This window comes from Labrus mixtus, chromosome 13 (genome assembly GCF_963584025.1).
Source record: "Labrus mixtus chromosome 13, fLabMix1.1, whole genome shotgun sequence".
NCBI lineage: Eukaryota > Metazoa > Chordata > Actinopteri > Labriformes > Labridae > Labrus > Labrus mixtus.
In genome coordinates, this window is record NC_083624.1 from 24,410,166 (window position 1) to 24,430,126 (window position 19,961).

The 19,961-nt window shown below is 40.4% G+C and overlaps 1 protein-coding gene across 6 annotated transcripts in view; it reads left to right on the forward strand.

The window, feature by feature from the left end:
* fmnl2a (formin-like 2a) overlaps positions 1-19,961 on the forward strand; it is a 51,530-nt gene that overhangs the window by 14,501 nt on the left and 17,068 nt on the right. For all 6 annotated transcript variants that reach the window (XM_061054318.1, XM_061054319.1, XM_061054321.1 and 3 more), the window contains exons 2-8: positions 1,035-1,118; positions 5,354-5,434; positions 10,325-10,401; positions 14,181-14,264; positions 15,670-15,825; positions 19,180-19,288; positions 19,563-19,639. In XM_061054318.1, the coding sequence (XP_060910301.1) occupies positions 1,035-1,118; positions 5,354-5,434; positions 10,325-10,401; positions 14,181-14,264; positions 15,670-15,825; positions 19,180-19,288; positions 19,563-19,639 (668 nt within the window). The remainder of the gene's footprint in view (positions 1-1,034; positions 1,119-5,353; positions 5,435-10,324; positions 10,402-14,180; positions 14,265-15,669; positions 15,826-19,179; positions 19,289-19,562; positions 19,640-19,961) is intronic.

Here is a 19,961-nt window from a genome sequence, read left to right on the forward strand (position 1 = left end):
AAGTGAAAAATGAATATTTGAACCTCTCGGAGCTGGCATGGTTGTAGGTTTGAGTTTAAGGCAAAGAGAGACTGGAGAAATATCTTTTGGTACGATGAAATAATGTAGTTTGCAGATGAATGCTGGACAGCCTTACGTCCTTTAATACCTATTGTTAGAACTGAAATTCAGAATCAAAAGCGGTTTTTCGATTCAGACCAATTCCTTATGCTTATTGGAGCAGCTACTCCGTGTACTTTATTTTTTGAGTGTCAAATAAAAAAGCTCAATAGAATGTGTTCAATATAATGCAGCTCTTATATTTTCTGTTATGTTTTCATGAGCTGATTAATACCACAGAAGAAAAACTAAAACAAAGATAACATTTGTTTTTCTAAACTTGCACTTCTTAAATATGAATCAAGTTTATGGGATTAAGCCACTTCACTAATTATTAATCTGCTGGTGAAGAAAATGACGTGATGATACATCTAAGCTTTTATTGTTGATGACGGCGTAGAGGTGCAGGTCTTTAAAAATTAAAACAGATAATGCATCTCTTAATGTTATTGCTTGTTCAGAATTGGCTAGCGGATTGGTAAAGTGATGCTGCGTGCGTCAGTCAGCACAGCAGTTGTTGGCTGTTGTTCCACTTACTTTAAGGGCGTGTGATGTGCACTGAAGCTTTTCAAATCAAAGTAATCCATTTTAATCTTGTCAGACATTGCACATTGAATAGATATTGTAGAATACAATCCAATGTCCGACGTGTCAAGAGCTTGTGTGAACACTTTTATTTTTTCATTTGTCTGTTTATCAAAATACTGTTAGTTGAAACGGTCAGTTCAGTTTGAGATTTATTTTGAACATCCTTGTTCCAGGAGACTTTTAAAAGGAACATCATCACTTTACACTTTGACGACTGTTACTCATGACTGTGTTAAGTGTGATTAATTATGTCTGAATAAAGAGAGAGAGAGCTTTACTAGACACATGTGACTAATAGCGTTTCATTACTTTCATCAAAATAACTCTGATCTTTCCATCTCTTTCAGAGCTCAATGAATCTTCCTCCAGACAAAGCGCGGCTGTTGCGGCAGTATGACAACGAGAAGAAGTGGGAGCTCATATGTGATCAGGTGGGCATCAGGAAATGACCTGCATGAAAAATGGTTTGATATAGTGCTGTACAAGTCACACTTGTATGTTTCCACGGCTGCAGAATGACCAAACTCGGAAGGGAAAAATGTAAAAGCTGTGGATTTGCGCACCTCCTGTGGACAAAGCGGTGCCCTTTTATCTTTATCAATATATACATATTTTTTATGCTAAACTAAAACATTATTCTGCTTTCTTCTAACTGGCTAATACACTACTCACTTAAAAACCTTGCCAGAGAAAACGTAAACAAAGGCTCTTTGGTGTACATATTCTAAATCCCTTCAGGGGAATCTGACCCGGTGCCAGCGGTGACAGGCATTAAGAATACTTGTAGATTATCTCTGTTTTCTAGCTAATGACTTGGTTTGTTTTAGTAGGTCATATCAGGCATCAGTATAGAGACTGTATCTTAACTTAACGTAAATAACTCTCCATAGTTTTATGTCAGCCTAGGTACACATGCTCATTTATTTCTGAACTGATAATCAAAGTAAACATGGTGACTGTTCTGTCCCACTTTTTATTGCTCTATTGTAGATACTGAGTTTTTAATCCTGCTGGAGGTCTGTTGCTCTGCATGTCATGACCACAGTTCCCATGCTCCATTGCTTGTAAGCCTTTCCCAGCCTTTGCCCACGCCCTTGACTTCCCCGGTCAAGTGGGTTAAGTGGCACAGCAGGGAGCACACACCAGTATACCAGTTTAAAAAACTCAGCCTGTTATTGGTTTCAGTGCTGCATGTGGGGAATAACAGAGGGTGCACGTTGTTCAGTGAGCTATGGTCTGAGTGCTCCACTCAGCCCTCGTCCACATCTATAGGCAGAGGAGAGAAAAAACGGAGGCTAGATAAAGACCACCACCCACTCGAACCGTATTGACAGGCACTGACCCTGAAGGGAACAGTGCCAGAGAGAGCCGACCTGGCTGCTGATCAGCAGTCAGAGATCCTCTTTCAGTTTGGAGAGGACTCCATGTTCGTCTGTTAGGCCTGAAGTGAAAATAGATGGTTTCCTTGTTATTGTCAGTGAAGCAGTTTCCAAAACATTTCCTCGAGTTTTTCCTTACAAGAATCTTCTTCTTCTTTCTTTCTTACTGAGAGAGAACAAGATGAGACTGTCCATGTAAATCAGCATTATCTTTGTTTAAAACGAATTTGATTAAATGTAGATTTGAAGTTTCATAACTATATCACAATATATTTTTGTCAAAGTTCATGTTTATATTGTTAAACTTCTTATTGTTTTAAATAAGATATAAAATTGATTTAATAATCCTCAAAAGTGTTTATTCCTCTCTTGTTTTCCAAACAAGTCTACACCTATGACAGCACAGGCACCTCTGGGAGGAAAGTATTTTCTGTCATAGCTACAGTGAATCTCTTTATGTAACCATGGCAACAGTGATGGAGGGAGGCAAAAAGGCAGAGATGACAGGTACATCCCCTTTGAAAAACAGGCCCTGCAAACGCCACCAGGGGTTGAAATATTTCAAATTTTTCTGGCAATTAGGGGAGAATATGAAATATGGAGGACGCCCTCGATGTAAAGGTTCAAACTTTCAGCGTATAAAGCAGAAGATATGATGACTTCCCAGAATTCTTTGCAGTCCCATGCCTTTTTCCAACAAGTTTTGTCTCCTGAAGTTGTTCTTAGAGATAGGTCTCTATGCACCCTTAGCCCAGTTTAAAAAAAGACCTCATCCTTACTCTCAGATCTTCTACACATTCAAACTCTAACTGCCATAGAGCATTTCAGAGCCCCTTTATATGTTTTCCTGCAAACCAGACATGTCTCTATAATATAATCTCCCACTTCATGTATATTTACTGGCCTTCATTCCGTACATTTCATTGCATGTAACAGGATATATACGGTGCTTGCCAAATCATTTATTATTTTGCGGACTCGCAGATAACTAGCAGAGCGTGTCTGTCTGCCTGTTTCTGTCAGCTGTAGCCGTGAGAGCCGGCTCTCTTTCCACATGCCTTTCCTGTTTTTGTGAGACAGACATTCTGCCTGGAATAAAAGCGATGTTGCTGATAGTACAGAACAGCCCAGTAATATGTTTTAACTTCAGGATTTGTAGACCGACTGATGGAAACACCTTCACAGCATGTCATCTATCCCCCAATCTCCCACTTCAGACTTCAGACTTCTTGTTTTCAGTTATTGTGTGTTTTTTTTTGTGCAGTCCTGTGAGTACAACTAGCTGAATATTAGTAGGACAGGTTGAGGGATCATGTACCTACTTTTACATTTGCAACCTTTATTAGTTTGTGCATCTTCAAGAACTGCAGAAAAATGTATTGAGCTGAGGTCACCTAGGTCATTAAGTTATGTCATAACAACCTAAAAAAAAAGCATCAGCCATTTATCTCTTAAAGGAAACGTCTTATATCATCAAAAAGGTCCAAATTGTGTTTGTACTGGTCATCTTTGTTTCAAGATAAGGGCCCACTTATACAAGAGAACACAGAAAGATGAATTGGTCCATGAAGCCACAGAAGAAATCTTGGAATTTGAATTAACAACTCCCCCTTGAGTCTGAAGGAACACAGACACAGGTACTTGTAGGTGTCCATCTGATGTCTTTGCACAAGCTCAAATGAAAATCAGAGATCTGAAGGTAGACTTTTCCCCTTGAGCTCAGTCACTGAGCTCAGTCGCTGAGCTCTGCAAACTTATTGCTTCGGTGAGTAAAGCTTCAACCATCTTAACCACCATCATATGAAGAGTATATTTCACTCACTGATGTGCTCTTCAGTCTATATTATTCTCTGTGCAATGAACCGCTCATGCTGTCAAGGTGTGACTCTCAGTCTGATCCGAACACTGTTTCCCGCTCGACGCGCTGATCCAAATCCAACACTAATCTCTGGTGTTTATATTTAGAGCACAACAGTCAGGGGTTTGACCTAAAACCTGTTCCTTGCTGAACTTAAGACATGTAGGCACACAGCCATACACGTTTAGTCACAATCCCCAGGTAGCTAATGCTTTCTAGCACATTAACACAAAATCAATAATAGAAGGGTCTTTTTTTAACTCTCGCTGGCTTAACAGCTTAGACAGTCACAGTCTCCCAGCTCGGTGTTATCAGACTGACCATGTACTTGAGAGTCTTATCACTTTTCTGATGTCCTTACACAGATATTGATGCAGAAATCACTGCTAAGCTTTTTAGTACGCTGCTAATAAACACATTTGAGTAGAATGGCAATTAATTGAGTTATCGTGTGCAAAACCATCCCTTAACGATCAATCTTTATTTATTTTATAGTTCCAATTCGTAACAAATGTTATCTCAAGACTCTTTACAAAAGAGCAGGTAAAATACCTCACTCTTTGTTATATTATTTACAGAGATCCAACATGAATCCATCATGAGCACAGCACTGAGCAACATTATCAAAGTTACAGTGGAAAGAAAAACGTCCTTTTTACAGGCAGAAACCTCGAGCAAAACCAGACTCACGTTGAACAGACATCTGCTGAAACTGTGTTTGGGTTTGAAAGTGGGATAGAGGGAGAGAGACAAACAGAGCAACAATGAACAAGATAGATTTCTAGCTACAACTTCAGTAATAATGGTTGAAGTATGTGTTGTATTAACAGTAACAGCTAAGTATGACAATAGACTGATCAGTCTAATATTTTCATCAGCAACTATAATGATGATGAAACGAGAGGACTGATTCTGCAAGTATAGAAGACGGAGTTGAGCATATATACAGTATATTGTATTTAATATTACATTTACAGTTCAGCTTGTCCACACACAAACCATTATTATTGTGCAACACAGTTATCCCTGAATTAGACCAGAGGTGAATTTTCTTAGAAGTCGGTCAGATCTGCAAAATAGTCTTTGAAAAATAGCACATGTGACAGTCACAAAGACTTTTTATATCCACTATAGAACAGCCTCTAAGTGGACCAATTTATTTTTACGTTAAAAAATTAAATATAATCTAATTCTCCTTTCAATCAAAGCCTGACCAGTTTCAACCTGACGGATCATCATGGTTGAACCTACACTTAACATGTGTTCAGACTTGGGATGGGGAATTGTTTTAAACTGATGCATGGCTGTTTTGAATAAAATAATCTGACAAAAACTGTCTGGAAATAAAGCAAAATGTATAATATCAAATGTCAGATTTTGCTCTGGTCTTGTTTTCAACCTTCTTTTTTCTTTTTTTCTTTTGTGACAGGAGCGTTTCCAAGTGAAAAACCCGCCTCACACGTACCTCCAAAAGCTGAGGAGTTATCTGGACCCTGCAGTCACGAGAAAGGTGAGCCCCCTCTCTAACCTGCTATCCTGTTCTTCTGGGCTGGTTCTTCAACAGCTGAAGCTTTTTCCTTCCCCTTTGACCCCTCTATCTCTTGTCCAGGATATCCCCACTACAGCTGAGGAAAGATTGCACACAGGGCCTCTAGAGTAGAAAGCTTTGGGAAATGGAGTTACAAAACAGTCGACAGTGTGACTCAGTGAGAGAGGAGGAGAACGTTGTTTATCTAGAGCGGCCAGGCTCAAGAAACCTCTGTCCAGCTGAAGTGTCATTAAGCAAGACAGTGAATCCATACCATTCCCTTGTGGTGCGTTTCGGTGGCTGACAGCCTGCGCTGTCCTCTCAGTGAGGAAGAGAAGACGTAGAAGAGAAAAAACACACAAAAACGCTCACTCAAAGGTATCAGAGAGAATAACAGTGATGAAGACAGAGAGAGGGGTCTAGCTTGCTTATGCTGCACTGTCATTGCTTTGCTTCGTCACAGAATCTAACAGACATTAGAAGCAATGTAGACACATGATTAAAAAAGGTCTTGTGTCGTCTAAGCCGCCAACTCTAACCGTTTCCCTGGCTGCTTAAAACGGAGCAGAAAGGAGTAAGGGGAGGCGGCTCAATGAAACAAAAAATCAACCAGCTCTCAGGCTTTGCCAAAATAAAGTCTTTTAGGCCTGAGTGAGCAAGAGCTGTGGGGAGGGGGGGGGGGTCGCTGGGCTTCTCTGTGATAACCAAATTAACCAACAGACTCTGCCAGAATAGCAACAAATTGTTGAATAATTCAATTTGCAGCCACTGGAGTTGAAACTTTGCATCACAATAAGCCAGCTACAGCAGCATAAACAGCTAGGATGACTGTTGCAAAAAAAAAGAGAACAACATTGGCTCGCATCGAGGCACGTACACTCCTAACATTCCCAGCACATAAACACATTGAGCTGCTGCACTACAACACTCCTGGTTGGTTTGATAAGAAGTGAGATACACCACATCTTGTCTGTGCAAGACAGATCAGCCCTGCATTATTGATGTGCAGAAAAGTGATTCACAAATATCACATTAGTCAGGAATGCTGCAGGCCTGCCAGTGGTGCATGGGAAGATTGTGGAAGATTGTGCTTTAACCTTTTTAAAGCGTATCCTCATGTTTTGGTGTATTTAAACCTTCACCACATGTGTAATGATGTTGAGTAAAATTAATTGACTTGGTGTTATATTGGTTTATTATTTGTTCTCTGTCTGAAACTTGTATGCTGCTGTCTTGGCCAGCACTCGAGATCTTGTATCTCAATGAGAATATTTGACTGGTAGCATGGGAGAAAGCTGAGAAGTTGAAGAGCTACCGAAATGAATGAACATGAAGCAAACAAAAAGTAAAGTTGTAGCTTATAGTTAACAAAAAGAGTTAATATCAGTTTGGGATTGTTGTGTAAAAGAAGCAGTCAAGAAGTATAAAAAAGTATAGAGCGCTAAAAGTAGCTGTTAGCAGTTAGCCAGTATAGCTAGCTTAACATCATATTTTGGTATAACAATGTACAAGTAGCATTTTGACATACTTAGCTGTAATCAGTAAATGGTTCAAATGTCTTGCTTTGTTCACTTTTAATGTCAGTAGTTCAAGTTAAAACTTGCATAAACCAATCAAAACAAGTTCAGTTTTGTAAACATATGATTCATAGTGCTAAATAACACGTCATGTCAAGTCATTTAAAATGCATTTAGAAGATGATTTGTCGAAGGCAGATTATTTGAGTTCTTCTAAAAGGCCCTGGAGGAGTTTATCAGACTGTAAACAGCTAAGTCTCAGAGACTGCTGTGCATCTGTGCATCCCATGTCTAATGTAATGTCAGAAGACACAGGAGGTCTGATAAAAGCAGGAAGAAAGGGGACAATGACGCATGTTAGAGAAGACACCATTTTTTTAAGGTTAGTGTGATACTTTGTGTGCTGGGCCAGCGATAGTGTCAAGGATAGAGATGACGGCTTGTTTAATGCTTGTTGTGAAAATTTGAAGAAAAAAGTATTCCTCTATCCTGCTTCTACCTGAACTGATGAGGTGCTTTTGAGCCAGGCACTAAAGCCCTCTAACATTTTATAATAAGAGATTTAGTGTTTGGTTTATCCATGTGTGTTTTTTATGTGATTGACTGTGTATGGATGTGATCAATGGAAGGATAGAGTAAAATGAAATCAATATCGTCATGTCTGTTAAAACTAAAGCAAACGTAATTGATGTTTAAGCTTTGGTGAAACTAGCCCGATGGATTGTTTTCACCCATGAAAGGACGAGGTTGTAAAGCTCTAGGTGTAATCACTCCCTGAGGCACCTCAGACAGAGAAGGAAACATTACCAACTTTTTTTCCCCGTCTACTAGAGAGGCTTATCTGATGCTGGTTGGTTGTTGGGTCAATATTAAACCAACCTAGATGCTTCTCAAAGGCCGGGACATCAGCTGCTTCCCGAAATTGCCTCCTATGCCTATTACTTGCTTTGATCAAAAACTTAGCATGAGAGAGTAAAGTGGAAAGGTTTATGGAGAGGGAGGAGAGGAGGAAGAGTGAATCATGTAGAGAGGGTATTGGTGGAGAAAGAGATGGACAGAGGACGAGAGAGACAAAAAAGAAGCACAAGAGAGCACAGAGGAGAAGAGAGTTATGGGCTTCTTTCTACATTCCTGCTCCATCCCCCTTTTCTTCGAACTCAAAACAATTGCCACTTTGTGCGGCTGTGAGAGAGCTGGAGGTCATTGCCTCTGCTTTCCATAGGCAGGCTCCGGTGCATTCCTCTGGGCAGCTCCCAGCCAATCGGCAGCCAAGGAGGAAGAGCTTCAGTCCAACAAGTCCCCAAGAATGTATCAGCCATTGATTTGTTTCCAGGATGACCTCTCCTGAGCCCACACTCCCCAAAACCTCTTCCTTTCCCCCCTCTCCACACTTTTAGTGCTGATTCTCTACTTTTACTTTCCCCCTTTCACTGCTCCCTCCCTTTCTCCTCCCCTTCTTCATACCGTCTTCACGCTCTCCCCCCACTGTCGGCTCCTCTCTCTCTTCCTGCTCTTTCTGTGATGCAGCTGGTAGCACTTAAAAGTGTGGAGTGTAGGGCGTTTGGTGGGAGAAGAAGAAGGGGAGAGGGGGGCCTCAGGGAGACTGCGCAGTACCCCTAAATATGCTTTGCTTTCTACACAAACACACAAAGGGCTCCTCCCTAATAAAAACACTCTGTTTCTCATCTCCTCATGTGCCAAACATGCCGCCCAGGCCCAAAGACACAGACTAGAGAGAGAGAGAGAGAGAGAGACAAGCTATGGGAACAGCTCTCTCCTCTGTGGATGTTAATAATAGGTTAACACAGGCTTGAGATCTGTTTCCTCCCTTAGTCTAACACATCATGGAAAGTGACAAGCCTCTCTTCTCCTCTTCTCTCCTCCTCTCCTCTCCTCTCCTCTCTTCTCCTCTCCCCTCCTCTTGTCTCCTCCTCTCCTCTCCTCTTCTCTTCTCCTTTCAATACAACCCTTAAAAGTTACTGTAGATCATTCTATGAACAGGATTATTCTCCTAGTTGATTAATCTAAGATCAAGACATGCACGTCACTAAGTGGATGCTCTATCCAATAAAACAAATAGGTATAAAGAAACAAAACAGATCGATGCTCCCCGTTTAAAGGATTTATTGACAAATGACGTTTCAGAGAAAGAGCATGTTGGCTCCTTGGAGTGCGGATCTTTTTTTGCTTTATAGTTGAATAATTTTACATTTATTTTTTTGATTGACTGAATAATCATAGGCTTATTAAATGTTATAAAACACTGCAAAATGTCCATCTCAGTTTTCAAGAGTCTCAGGCGACTTCCTCAGATGTCTCATTTAGTGTAACCAGAAGTCCAAACTAAAAAAAAAAAAATTAGAATTAACAGAATAAGTAACACATCATTTGTCATTTTTAATTCAAAAATGACTTTAAGGTGATGTTTGGGGAATTCATGAGTATTTTAAAAGCTGACAGTGAATTTTTTGGGCAAGTTGAAATCATTAGAAGGTATTTAGTCCTGCAGTTACATGGAGTCAGAATGTTTGAGTTTTCTTAATTTTGACATACTGTAATTATAACACAGGGATAGCATTTATAGAATAGAATGTTTATTTTACCTCTCCTCGCCTCCAACACTTTCTCCCTCTCTTGTCAGGGATTCCCCCTCCTGTTTGATCAACACCGGTCCCTCACTCTGCCTTTGTTCTGTTGCTGTGGTTGTGTAACAACCTGGAAGAACCTTTTTGTGTTGGGGTTTTCGCAGATCACCTCCTGTTGGAGAACAAAATCAAAGAGGGACCTGCACACGTCCTCTTTGCTCTTTTGTTTTCAGTTTCAGTTTCTGGCAGCTCGTACCTTCATGCCTGCCGCACAAACACTTCTCTTTCCCTGTGGTAGCCACAGTAACAGACCTGAGAATATGAGAGTCTTTACACATGTGTTCTTCTGGGTTGGAAAGGTAACCAGTTATGTTGGTTAATATGATTCTGGTGCTTAAAGGAAGGATTACTGCCTCATAAAGAACCAATGTGAGCAAAAAGGATAACGGGAACTGTTCCATATTCAGAGTTTCCAATGAGTCAGCTCCCCTTTTTCTTTTAGCCTACTGAATGGTTTCTGGCAAGTAAAAGGCTTAGTAAACAATCTTACGAGAACATTTTATTTTGCAATCAGTACACAGACTTGCTCGCTTTCACGTTTAAATGTCACTGTGGTTCCTATCCGTGTCCCTGTGTCTGACCTTTCCTGCAAAAAAACAAAAAAGAAGTTCTTTCCAGCCTTAACATCACCGCACTACCACTTGATGATTTACAGATCTAGTGCTACGATGAAATATTAAATCCCCCTCTTTCTTTTTTCCCGTCCTCAGAAATTCAGACGGAGAGTTCAGGAGTCCACCCAAGTCCTGAGAGAACTGGAAATTTCGTTACGGACCAATCACATCGGGTGAGTCACTGCAGGGTTGTGTGTGAAGCTCGTGCAGTGTTGGATGTCTTGGACCTGGTTATATTAGATCAGGGGGGGGAAAAGTCTGACATTCCAGACACCCGGAGACGCAGACATTGACACTAACCACCACCACCATCCCCCTTTCATCTCAGCGCTGTGGCCTAATATTACCCAGAAAGCCATGTGGCGATGCAGAAAAGATGAATCCATGTATTGTTTTGGGCAGGCGACATATGAAAGGGAAAACACATTTTTCTTGCAGCAGTAGAGCTGCAAAACTTGACACCTCAGTCTGCCTTCAGGATGAGGACTTATTGTACATGTTACTAAAGAGATCAGGATTTCACAACACATACCGGGACTCATGGGTAATTCCAGGTAATCCAAGATAACAGGCCTCAACCTGTGGCAGCCGATATTGATTCAGAGTTAGTTCAGAGTACAGTCATCCCCAAGCAAAGATCGATATCTCAATGAGCGCAGCACACCGTCTTAATGTTTTGTCTTAGTCTAGATCACAGGGTGCGTCGTGGTGATTAGAGACCCTGATAGTTAGAGACTATGATGGATTACCCCACTTCACTAACGAGGCCCTAATGCACTCTGGGATCTGTAGGATCCAGTGGCCTCATTTATTTCTAAGTGAATAATTATACAGCATGAAGAAAGATCATAGATAATGTATTTTGAATGTGATTGTTATTGCACAAAAGAAAAAGAAAACATTGTTCATAGTATATGAATGTGTAACAGATTGTCTTTTACTTTTAACAGTGCTTTCATACCAGGAAATAACTTGGATTATTATCAATTAATATGAGGAGGACCACAAATGTACAGTTATTTAAGATTGCAAAGAGGCACACACAGGACAAACATGTACCATTAAAAGGAGAATTCTACCAATTTTAGTAATAAAGTCTGTCTTCAGATCTTGATAAAATGCCCAAAGTTACATAACTTGAGGCAGCTTCTCTTGGGGCAGCCATAAGAGGCTTCAAGTTCAAAAAAGGGTTGAGAAGTTGTAAAGAAGTGGTCTTAAACCCCTCTCTCGCCTCCTCCTTAGATAGCTCCTCATCTCTGCTTAATCTTAGTGAGTTGAGGCCACACACTTGATTCTCCATCCCACCTGCTGGGAGTCACGTAGGATTGTGGATAATACAAGACCAACTGTTTACAGGAATGAAAATATACGTTGCTACTTTGAGCATTTAGTTTTATTCTTTGAATAATTCAACTTGAATGACTTTAGAAGTTATAGTTGGTCGTTCTCTGCTGAAATGGGTGACCACAGAGGTTTCCTGTAGTTCTGTGATTGTTGATAAGAGTTCCTTAGTTGTGTGGTGAGGAGTGGTTATATATGATAAATTGATTCTCTGTGTACAAATGAGTGTTAAGTGTTGTTAAGCATCAGACTGTGTGTCAGATGTCTCCTAAATGAAGCCCCGGGATTATTTGGTAGAAAGGATGATGGTTTATTAGTTTAAAGGATGTTGAAGGTTGGTGGTCACAGGAGACAATGAGACGCTATCAAGGACAGGAAGAGGCAGCCATGAGAGCATCAGCTGTACACAGACTGTTGTGACAGAGGAGATGTAGAGATAAACTGGTTATATAACCATCACAAGACCTCAGATCCACACACACACACACACACACACACACACACACACACACACACACACACACACACACACACACACACACACACACACACTATATTTACTGCATCCCTTAATCCTTCAAGTTTTCCTCCTCGCCTCCCACACAAGCATTACTTTACTTCTTCTCGTCTGTTGCACTGACTCTCACCCAAATCATCTCATGTTTCTGACAACACAGTCTCTCACACTCCTACACTCTGATTACACTCCGCTCCCGTTCAGCCTCAAACCAAAATAAACTCCAGCCACAGCCAGAAACGTCATCCGTCTGGCAAATGGGTCGAGGCATTGTTTACATGGATTAACTCTTTTTAGGGACCTTATGTTGGTAAACTAGATTACATGAATAATCCATCTAATCTAGATTAGCATTACCATAACTGCAGAGGGAGAGGCAGGGGAGTGGATGGTGGTGGTGACGGAGTAACATGTCCCCCTGCTAAGACAGTGAATGATTACTGCTTCTTTTCAGAGGTGAAACAGACAAATGTTTCCAGCATGTAGTTGTTTATAAAAGAGAGATTGTCCCTGGACGATCACAACCGATGATAACCCCGGCTGCCTGCTCCTCACATGTTGCTCAGTGGTCAACAACTTGTGGTGAATGGGAGAATTGTTAAGTTAGTGTCCTGTGGTAATGATTACCATGTGGCCAGATGAGGCCACGCCCCCTCTGAGCCTTTTTTAAAAAACACTCTGGGTCCAAACAGGCACCACTTTACTGGCTGCTCTTAAGTCATACACACTTGTAGTTACACAGCAGGGGAGCCAATAAAGAAGAAGCTAGTGGATATTTAAAACGTTTAGTGTTACAGCTTCATCAGCCCAGTATCACTCAAAAAGTCTGCATGTGTGTCATTATGTTTACGCCCGGCAAATTCCTCTAATCACTGAGCAGTCAGGCCTCCATTAAAAAAACATGGTTCCTTCATGGGTTGCCATTAAATAAACATGCTCTGTGATATTCAGCTCATAAATATGGAGGGAAAAGCCACACAGGCCAAAGTTAGCAGGTGCATTCCTGCAAGAAAATCAGCCTCTCTGTGCAGAATAAAAAATGAAAGCTACTGAGCAGGTGGCCTTCTTTAGAATGAAGGTGAGAATTATCTTTTGATCAGTCTGTGGGCTTGTCTCTCTGGTAGGGAAAAAACACTCAAGAATGAGATGATGTGTCTGTGTGTAAAAGCTGGTGCTTTTATAAACACATGCATGTGTTAGCTGCTCGGAGCCAGGAAGCTTTGAGCTTTTTGAACGCGTCATTACACTTCTTACTGGCCAGGATAGGAAGAAATCGAGGGTGACTCTCCTGAAAACATGTGTATCAGGGTCAGGAATGGTCAAAGCCTGCTTAGAGTGTTAAATAAGAAAGTGATAAGTAATTAATATAACAACAAACTTTTAAAAACTCCTTAATATCATTTTAACTCCAAATGATCTCCCATCAATGATTTCAGATGTGATTTTCAATGTTTTGATTGTCAGGCAAGCTGATCAGTTACATTAAGCAACTGTGGGGAAATTTACAATACATTTTATTGTGTCCTCAACGGACGAAACTACAAGTCTTGTGTTTTTTGCTGATCCTGTCCTGTACATGTTCGTGTGTTATATATGAAGAATCTTGTCATGCTTCCTTTTTACATGAAACTCAGCTGAAAAAATGTAAACAAACACTCCAACATAGTTGGACTATGACCTTGTGAAAGTCGTAACAGACGTCTGGAATAGCGCCATAGAAATAGCTGATCCTGTCACTGATGCTGTGTTTTGCTTTTGTGGGTCACATTGATGCATTAGTGGTAAAGTGAGACTTCATCAGCAGTTAAATGTTACAGTATGTTTAAACATTGATACATTCACAGGCTAAAGTTATTAGAATGATGTATGCACAAACAAACTTTACACATTGTCCTCCTAACATGTTGAGCGTTACTTTTTGAGTATGAAGGATTTAGGGATTTCAAAGTGAGGACAGGTTAAAACTGTTTGAAACTGTTCTGCTTCTAACTGCTGAACCAATATTTAAAAAAAAGACGCTGACTAAATGATTTTAGAAATGTTTATATGCTGATAAAAGTTTGTGGAGTGAAACGTTTTTTCCCTTCTCCTCAGGTGGGTGAGAGAATTCTTAAATGAAGACAACAAAGGCCTGGACGTGCTGGTGGAGTATCTTTCTTTTGCACAGTATGCCGTCACGTAAGTCACCACCAGCTCTTTCTCTTTAAATCAGTATTTTCTATATGCAGAACTGACAGCCAACACAATGCTGCTATTCTGCACAGCCACTGATGCATCTTCCCCCTGCTCCAGCAGCCTGCCTGGAGAAACACTGAGTCACTCAGGGCTCGTTGCTGACACTTTGGCACTGTGTATTATACCAACCATAGGCTTCTATTCATAGATTGACGATGTGATTATTAGTCAGTCACAAGGCCCCTGTTCAGGGCCAGAGAGCCACACAGTAAAGTTTGAATTCACTCTCTGCTCCACCATATGTTATTATGGTCTGTCCACATTATGAATGGTTAGCAGTAAAAGTGTGTTTACACTCAGTACCACTGCAGCAGCATTTAAAAAGTCATGGAACAAGCAGTCTAAAAACAGACATAGATCATGGCAGGTATGCTGCAACTAGCAGTTTTTTTTCCAAAGTTTCTGCCAAGTACAACAAAACATGAGACCTTTTCTTACCTCCAATGTCTAAAACCAAAATCTAGAACAGGAGCACTTCTAGCACTCTTTGATATCTGTCTGGTCAACAGTTAAAGAGTCCTTGACTCAGTAAAACTTATATCTGTCTATATGATGCAGAGGTTTAAATAAGTGGCTCACTAACTAACTTATTTGGGATAATCTTGATGGTGCAACACTCTTGTTAGCTTGTTAGCTTGTTAGCTTGTTAGCTTAACGGTTAGAAAAGGTCTCTTGTTAGCAAACCAGTAGCATCTTTCACAGACGACTTTTATCAAAACAAAGTAAGCATGCTCAGGCATCAAATACTTTCCTTTGATGTTTTAGTTGATCCCCCATTAGTTACTTTTACACTTTAGTTTTGCCTCAGATAAACTATTTTACAGATCTTACATGACAAAATTGGTGCAAGCTATAATAGCTCTTTTTGTTTGAAATTTTCTCCAACAATTAAAACTTCAGAAATCCTCAGATTTTTTAAACGCAGTCTTAAAACTCATTTATTCAGTCTGGCTTTTATATAGTGTTTTATATCAATTCAAATCTTAACATTACTGTATTGTCTTTTTTATCCTACGACAATTTTAAATATTTTCCTCTTATGTATTTATTTTAATATCTTGTTGCTTTTATGTGTCGTATTTTATTTTATTTTATTTTTATACATATTTTTTAAATTCTTATTGGTGTGCATTGGTCTCTCAATGATTTTATCAATGATTTTATAAACTACTTTTTGTCAACAACTTTTCTGCACTCTTGTAAAGCACTTTGAACTGCAATTTAATTTGTCTGAAAGGTGCTGTATAAATAAAGTTTGATTGATTGATTGATTGATCATTTGATAGTAAAAACTCAATGCTGACTGTTAGGATTCTTATGTTTTCATCTGTTGTTCATGCTGCAACAGGTTTGATGAAGAACTTTTGGAGAACAATCCTGAGGCTGCGATGGACAAGTCTAAGCCCTGGAGCCGCTCTATAGAAGACCTACATGGAGGAGGCACTCTGCCCTCTCCCATCACCGGGAACGGCATAACTCGTGCTGGGAGACATTCTACATTACGGTACGAGTCACAGACTCATTGATGGCTCGAATGATTCACCATATACCATGTGATTCATAACTTCTTATAGCTAACTCTTTCCTTCACGTCCCCCCCCCTCATTGTTACAAAGTAATATGTTCTTATTTTCAGTAAGTCACACATTTCATATGATGCCTCTGCAGCCCCTTCATGTAGTCATGAGACCTGTAAGACTTTAAATGGCTTAAGACACTGCAGACTAAGACCATTTGATCATTTGCATTGTGATAGTTCCTGTTTTTGCACATGATTGTGACGAGTGAGCGACGGCAGTGTTTCATGTGACAGAGGACACAGCCGAGGGACAGATCCATCCTTTATGGAGCAAATCCTTTTTTTTAGTTTTTTGTCTCTATTAACACCAACAGACCACTTAAACTCCAAATCCAGTTCCAGTGTGCGGAGGATTTCACAACAGTTAATTCATAAGCTCATGCTAATATATGCTCCGAAGCACAAATCCCATTCAGTCGTGCATTATGTCTCTAATCCTCCCCATCATTCCACTGCTGTTTCTGTACAGCAGTTCAACTTAGTTTTCTCACTATGGACTTGCAGAAATACACACGCTCTTTTAAATACATTTACTTATTTTACTTGATTATCCAACATTTCATTAATTGAACATCAATTTGAACCCATAACTGACTTTGTAATGCTGTATCATGTCACCTAACCTGTGTGTCTGCTACCTACACAAGTGTTGAGCAGGTGAAAGAGTGTTGTGTAAAGGGTATAAAACAAATTGTCAGTTAAGGCTGACTGTCTGTTCTCCTCTTTCATAGTCATCTGCTTCTCTGTCTGCCAGACTTCGAAAGCAGGCAGGTTCACTCAGCTGGCTCACACTGAGCTCTCCTGCTGCCTTTACCCTGCATCCCTTTCTGACACACACACACACACATACACACACACACATACTTACGTACACACACACACACACACACACACACACACAGCATACACACACACACACACACACACACACATACACACACACACACACACACACACACACACACACACACACACACACACACATACTTACGTACACACACACACATACACACACACACACATACTCACAAACACAGACACACAAATACACACACACACACACACACACACACACACTCACACATACTCACACATACAGACACACACACCTACTCACATTAAGGTCACACACACACACACACACCTACTCGAACATACAGACACACAAATACACACACACACTCACACATAAAGACACACACCTACTCACATTAAGGACACACACACACATACACACACATACTCACAAATACAGACACAGACACACACACACACACACACACACACACACACACACACACACACACCTAATCACACATACAGACACACACACACACACACACACACACACACACACACACACACTCAGCCCCCCCTGCCTCATTGTACTTTATAACTCCCTGCTAGTGCTGCCCAGTTTATTTGTCCCGCTGTCTGCGTCGGGGATGTGAATTATTTGTACTGCCAGCCTCCCCTCCCGCGTCCGAGACTGAATTCTCCTTCCCTCGGAGCAAATCTTTTTTTTTTTTTTGCACTCATTGTTCTGGCCTCTGGGCCTGTGTGCTGCTTGTGTGGCTTCTCCTAAATGCCATTCTGTGCAGAAGCTTGCTTAGTTTCTACAAAAGGCTTTTACTAGACTACTAGCGGTAGATAATATTAGGTAGTCTCCATAAAAAAAAATCTTCTGTATTTTGGTTGCATTCTCTGTTTTGCTGCTTTCTATTAAGCTATCAGTGAAATTGGTATTAATGACACGGCCATGATACAGAATCTTTTTCATCTGTCGTGTTTATCTCTGGCTTGATTAGAATCATGTAAGATCTGAACGTTACATTAAAATGTGTCTGTGTCTTCTTAAATGGCCATCTTGAAGGACTCAGAGCACAGGGAGCTGTCCTAAGTGCTCCAAAATAAGCCGGTACGTCTGAGGAGCTTCAAAGAGTTTACTAGAAATGCTTAGCTGTGTTACACCTGTGTTTTATAGCTTGTAGTTCTAGTTGTAGTGTTTCATGTTCTGTGGTCTCATGTAGATTATGCTATGTGTTTTTTTTGTGTATTGATGTTTTATAATGAAGGACATCAAATCCTGGACGGCTCTGAATTTTTCTCCTGCTAGATGAAAACAAATCAGCCCCTCTGGATCAAAAAGTTATTCCTGTTCAACAAGTGTGTGGGCACATAAAATGAATTTGAGTATGTATTCAAATTTCCTGTATGTGCCCACATTACATGATCTATAAAAACTAATTCTAATTCTGATAATTTCAGCTCCAAAACTTTGAAATGTAATGTTTTGTTCTTTTCTGAAAAGCCACTTGAATCAACTTTATTGTTTTTTTTTTACCTGCTCTATAAAGTTTAGAGGAGTTGTTTCTTGACAAGTCAGCGCAGGTCAAGGTGTTGGAACATTCAGCTGTTGTTGCGTAATCATTTTTGCATTACCTCGGTGCGGGATTAAGAAATGTTGTTACTCATTTCCTCCTTGTAGTGCCACGCCTCAGTTAGTGTGTGGATTCATCAGGAGAGGAAGTCCTTGAATGAACTCTTTATATGATCATCTTTTCTGCTTGCCTGATTAATGAATAATTGTTTATCTTTTTCTGAGATGGTTCTACTCCTCCTTGAAATCTGTAGCCTTGATCAGACACACACACACACACACACACACAGACACACACACACACGCGGCATGTTATGACTCTGGGAGAAGAAGAAGCGCCTTCAGGCATGGGAGCTGACACAGATCAGCTTATTTATCAGTATCCTGAAGACACATTTTTCCCCTAGATCTCCAGCTGGTTATTAAACCTTGTGACAAAAGTCTAAAAGTAAATCTTTTTTCTCTCCCTCTGACTAGCTCTGCACGTAATCCAACATTTTCTGTGTTATTGTGAGAGCTCCAGCGGGAGAAAAAAAAAGGGATTTTGTTTTTGTTCACATAATGCTGCACAATCACTGCTGCATGCAAATGACTGGCTTGGATTGTGTTGGCTGTAAGTGATATCTCTGTGAAGGACATCAAATTAAAACAATTGAAAGAGGGCATCCTGTGGGTCCTGGCGAGGCTGTAGATTATATGGCCTTTGTGAGTGTTAATGTAATGTGGCGTGGCAGTTTAATGACCTCCCTGTAAGAGGGGTGGGGGGTGATGGAGGCTCAGTCACAAATGGCATCTGTTTTCTTGTTTTTCCAGGCCTGAGGTGTTTGTGTTCAGATACTTGTGGACTCAAAACATCCTTTTGTTACATTTTTTTTTTTTTTTTTTTTTTATCTTTGCAGTTGCAACACTTTGCCAAGCCGGAGAACCCTAAAGAACTCCAGACTGGTCTGCAAGAAAGACGACGTCCACGTCTGCATTATGTGCCTGCGTGCGATCATGAACTACCAGGTCAGCCCTCTGCTCTCTCTTCTCACACACACACACACACACACACACACACACACACACACACACACACACACACACACACACACACACTGTATCTCTCTCTGGATTTAAAGCACACTTATCTAACTGAGGCCAAATTCAATTTGTTCCCCCTGCTTGTCCTCCATGTTTCATTTATTATGCAGAGCAATGTAGCTCTTTGCTTATCCACTGGCTCCTCTTCTTTGTTAATTAGCTTATTTGTCTCTGTCCCTGTTTGTGTTTCATTTTGCAGTATGGCTTCAACATGGTCATGTCACACCCACACGCTGTGAATGAAATTGCACTAAGTCTCAACAACAAAAACCCGAGGTAAGTTTGAAGAAAACATTCAAATTCACTTAATATATGACTGATAAAACTCTAAATGTGATTTTTTTAAAAAGACTTAAACTCACGTTCTTTTTAAGATTATTATTTTATCTAGTAATCTAAAAGATAACGTTAGAGAGTTCTTACATTTGGAGCAAAAACAACCACAGAAATCTTTCTAATAAAGACCCCTAATGGAAAATCCAGAACCTGATATTTGTCCTAGTGCACCTGCACAGTCTGATCCAGACTGAGTGTCTTTGTAGCTCAGGGGCACATTCATCCTATCAGACGGGGTCAGGGCCTGGCAGGCACACTCCAC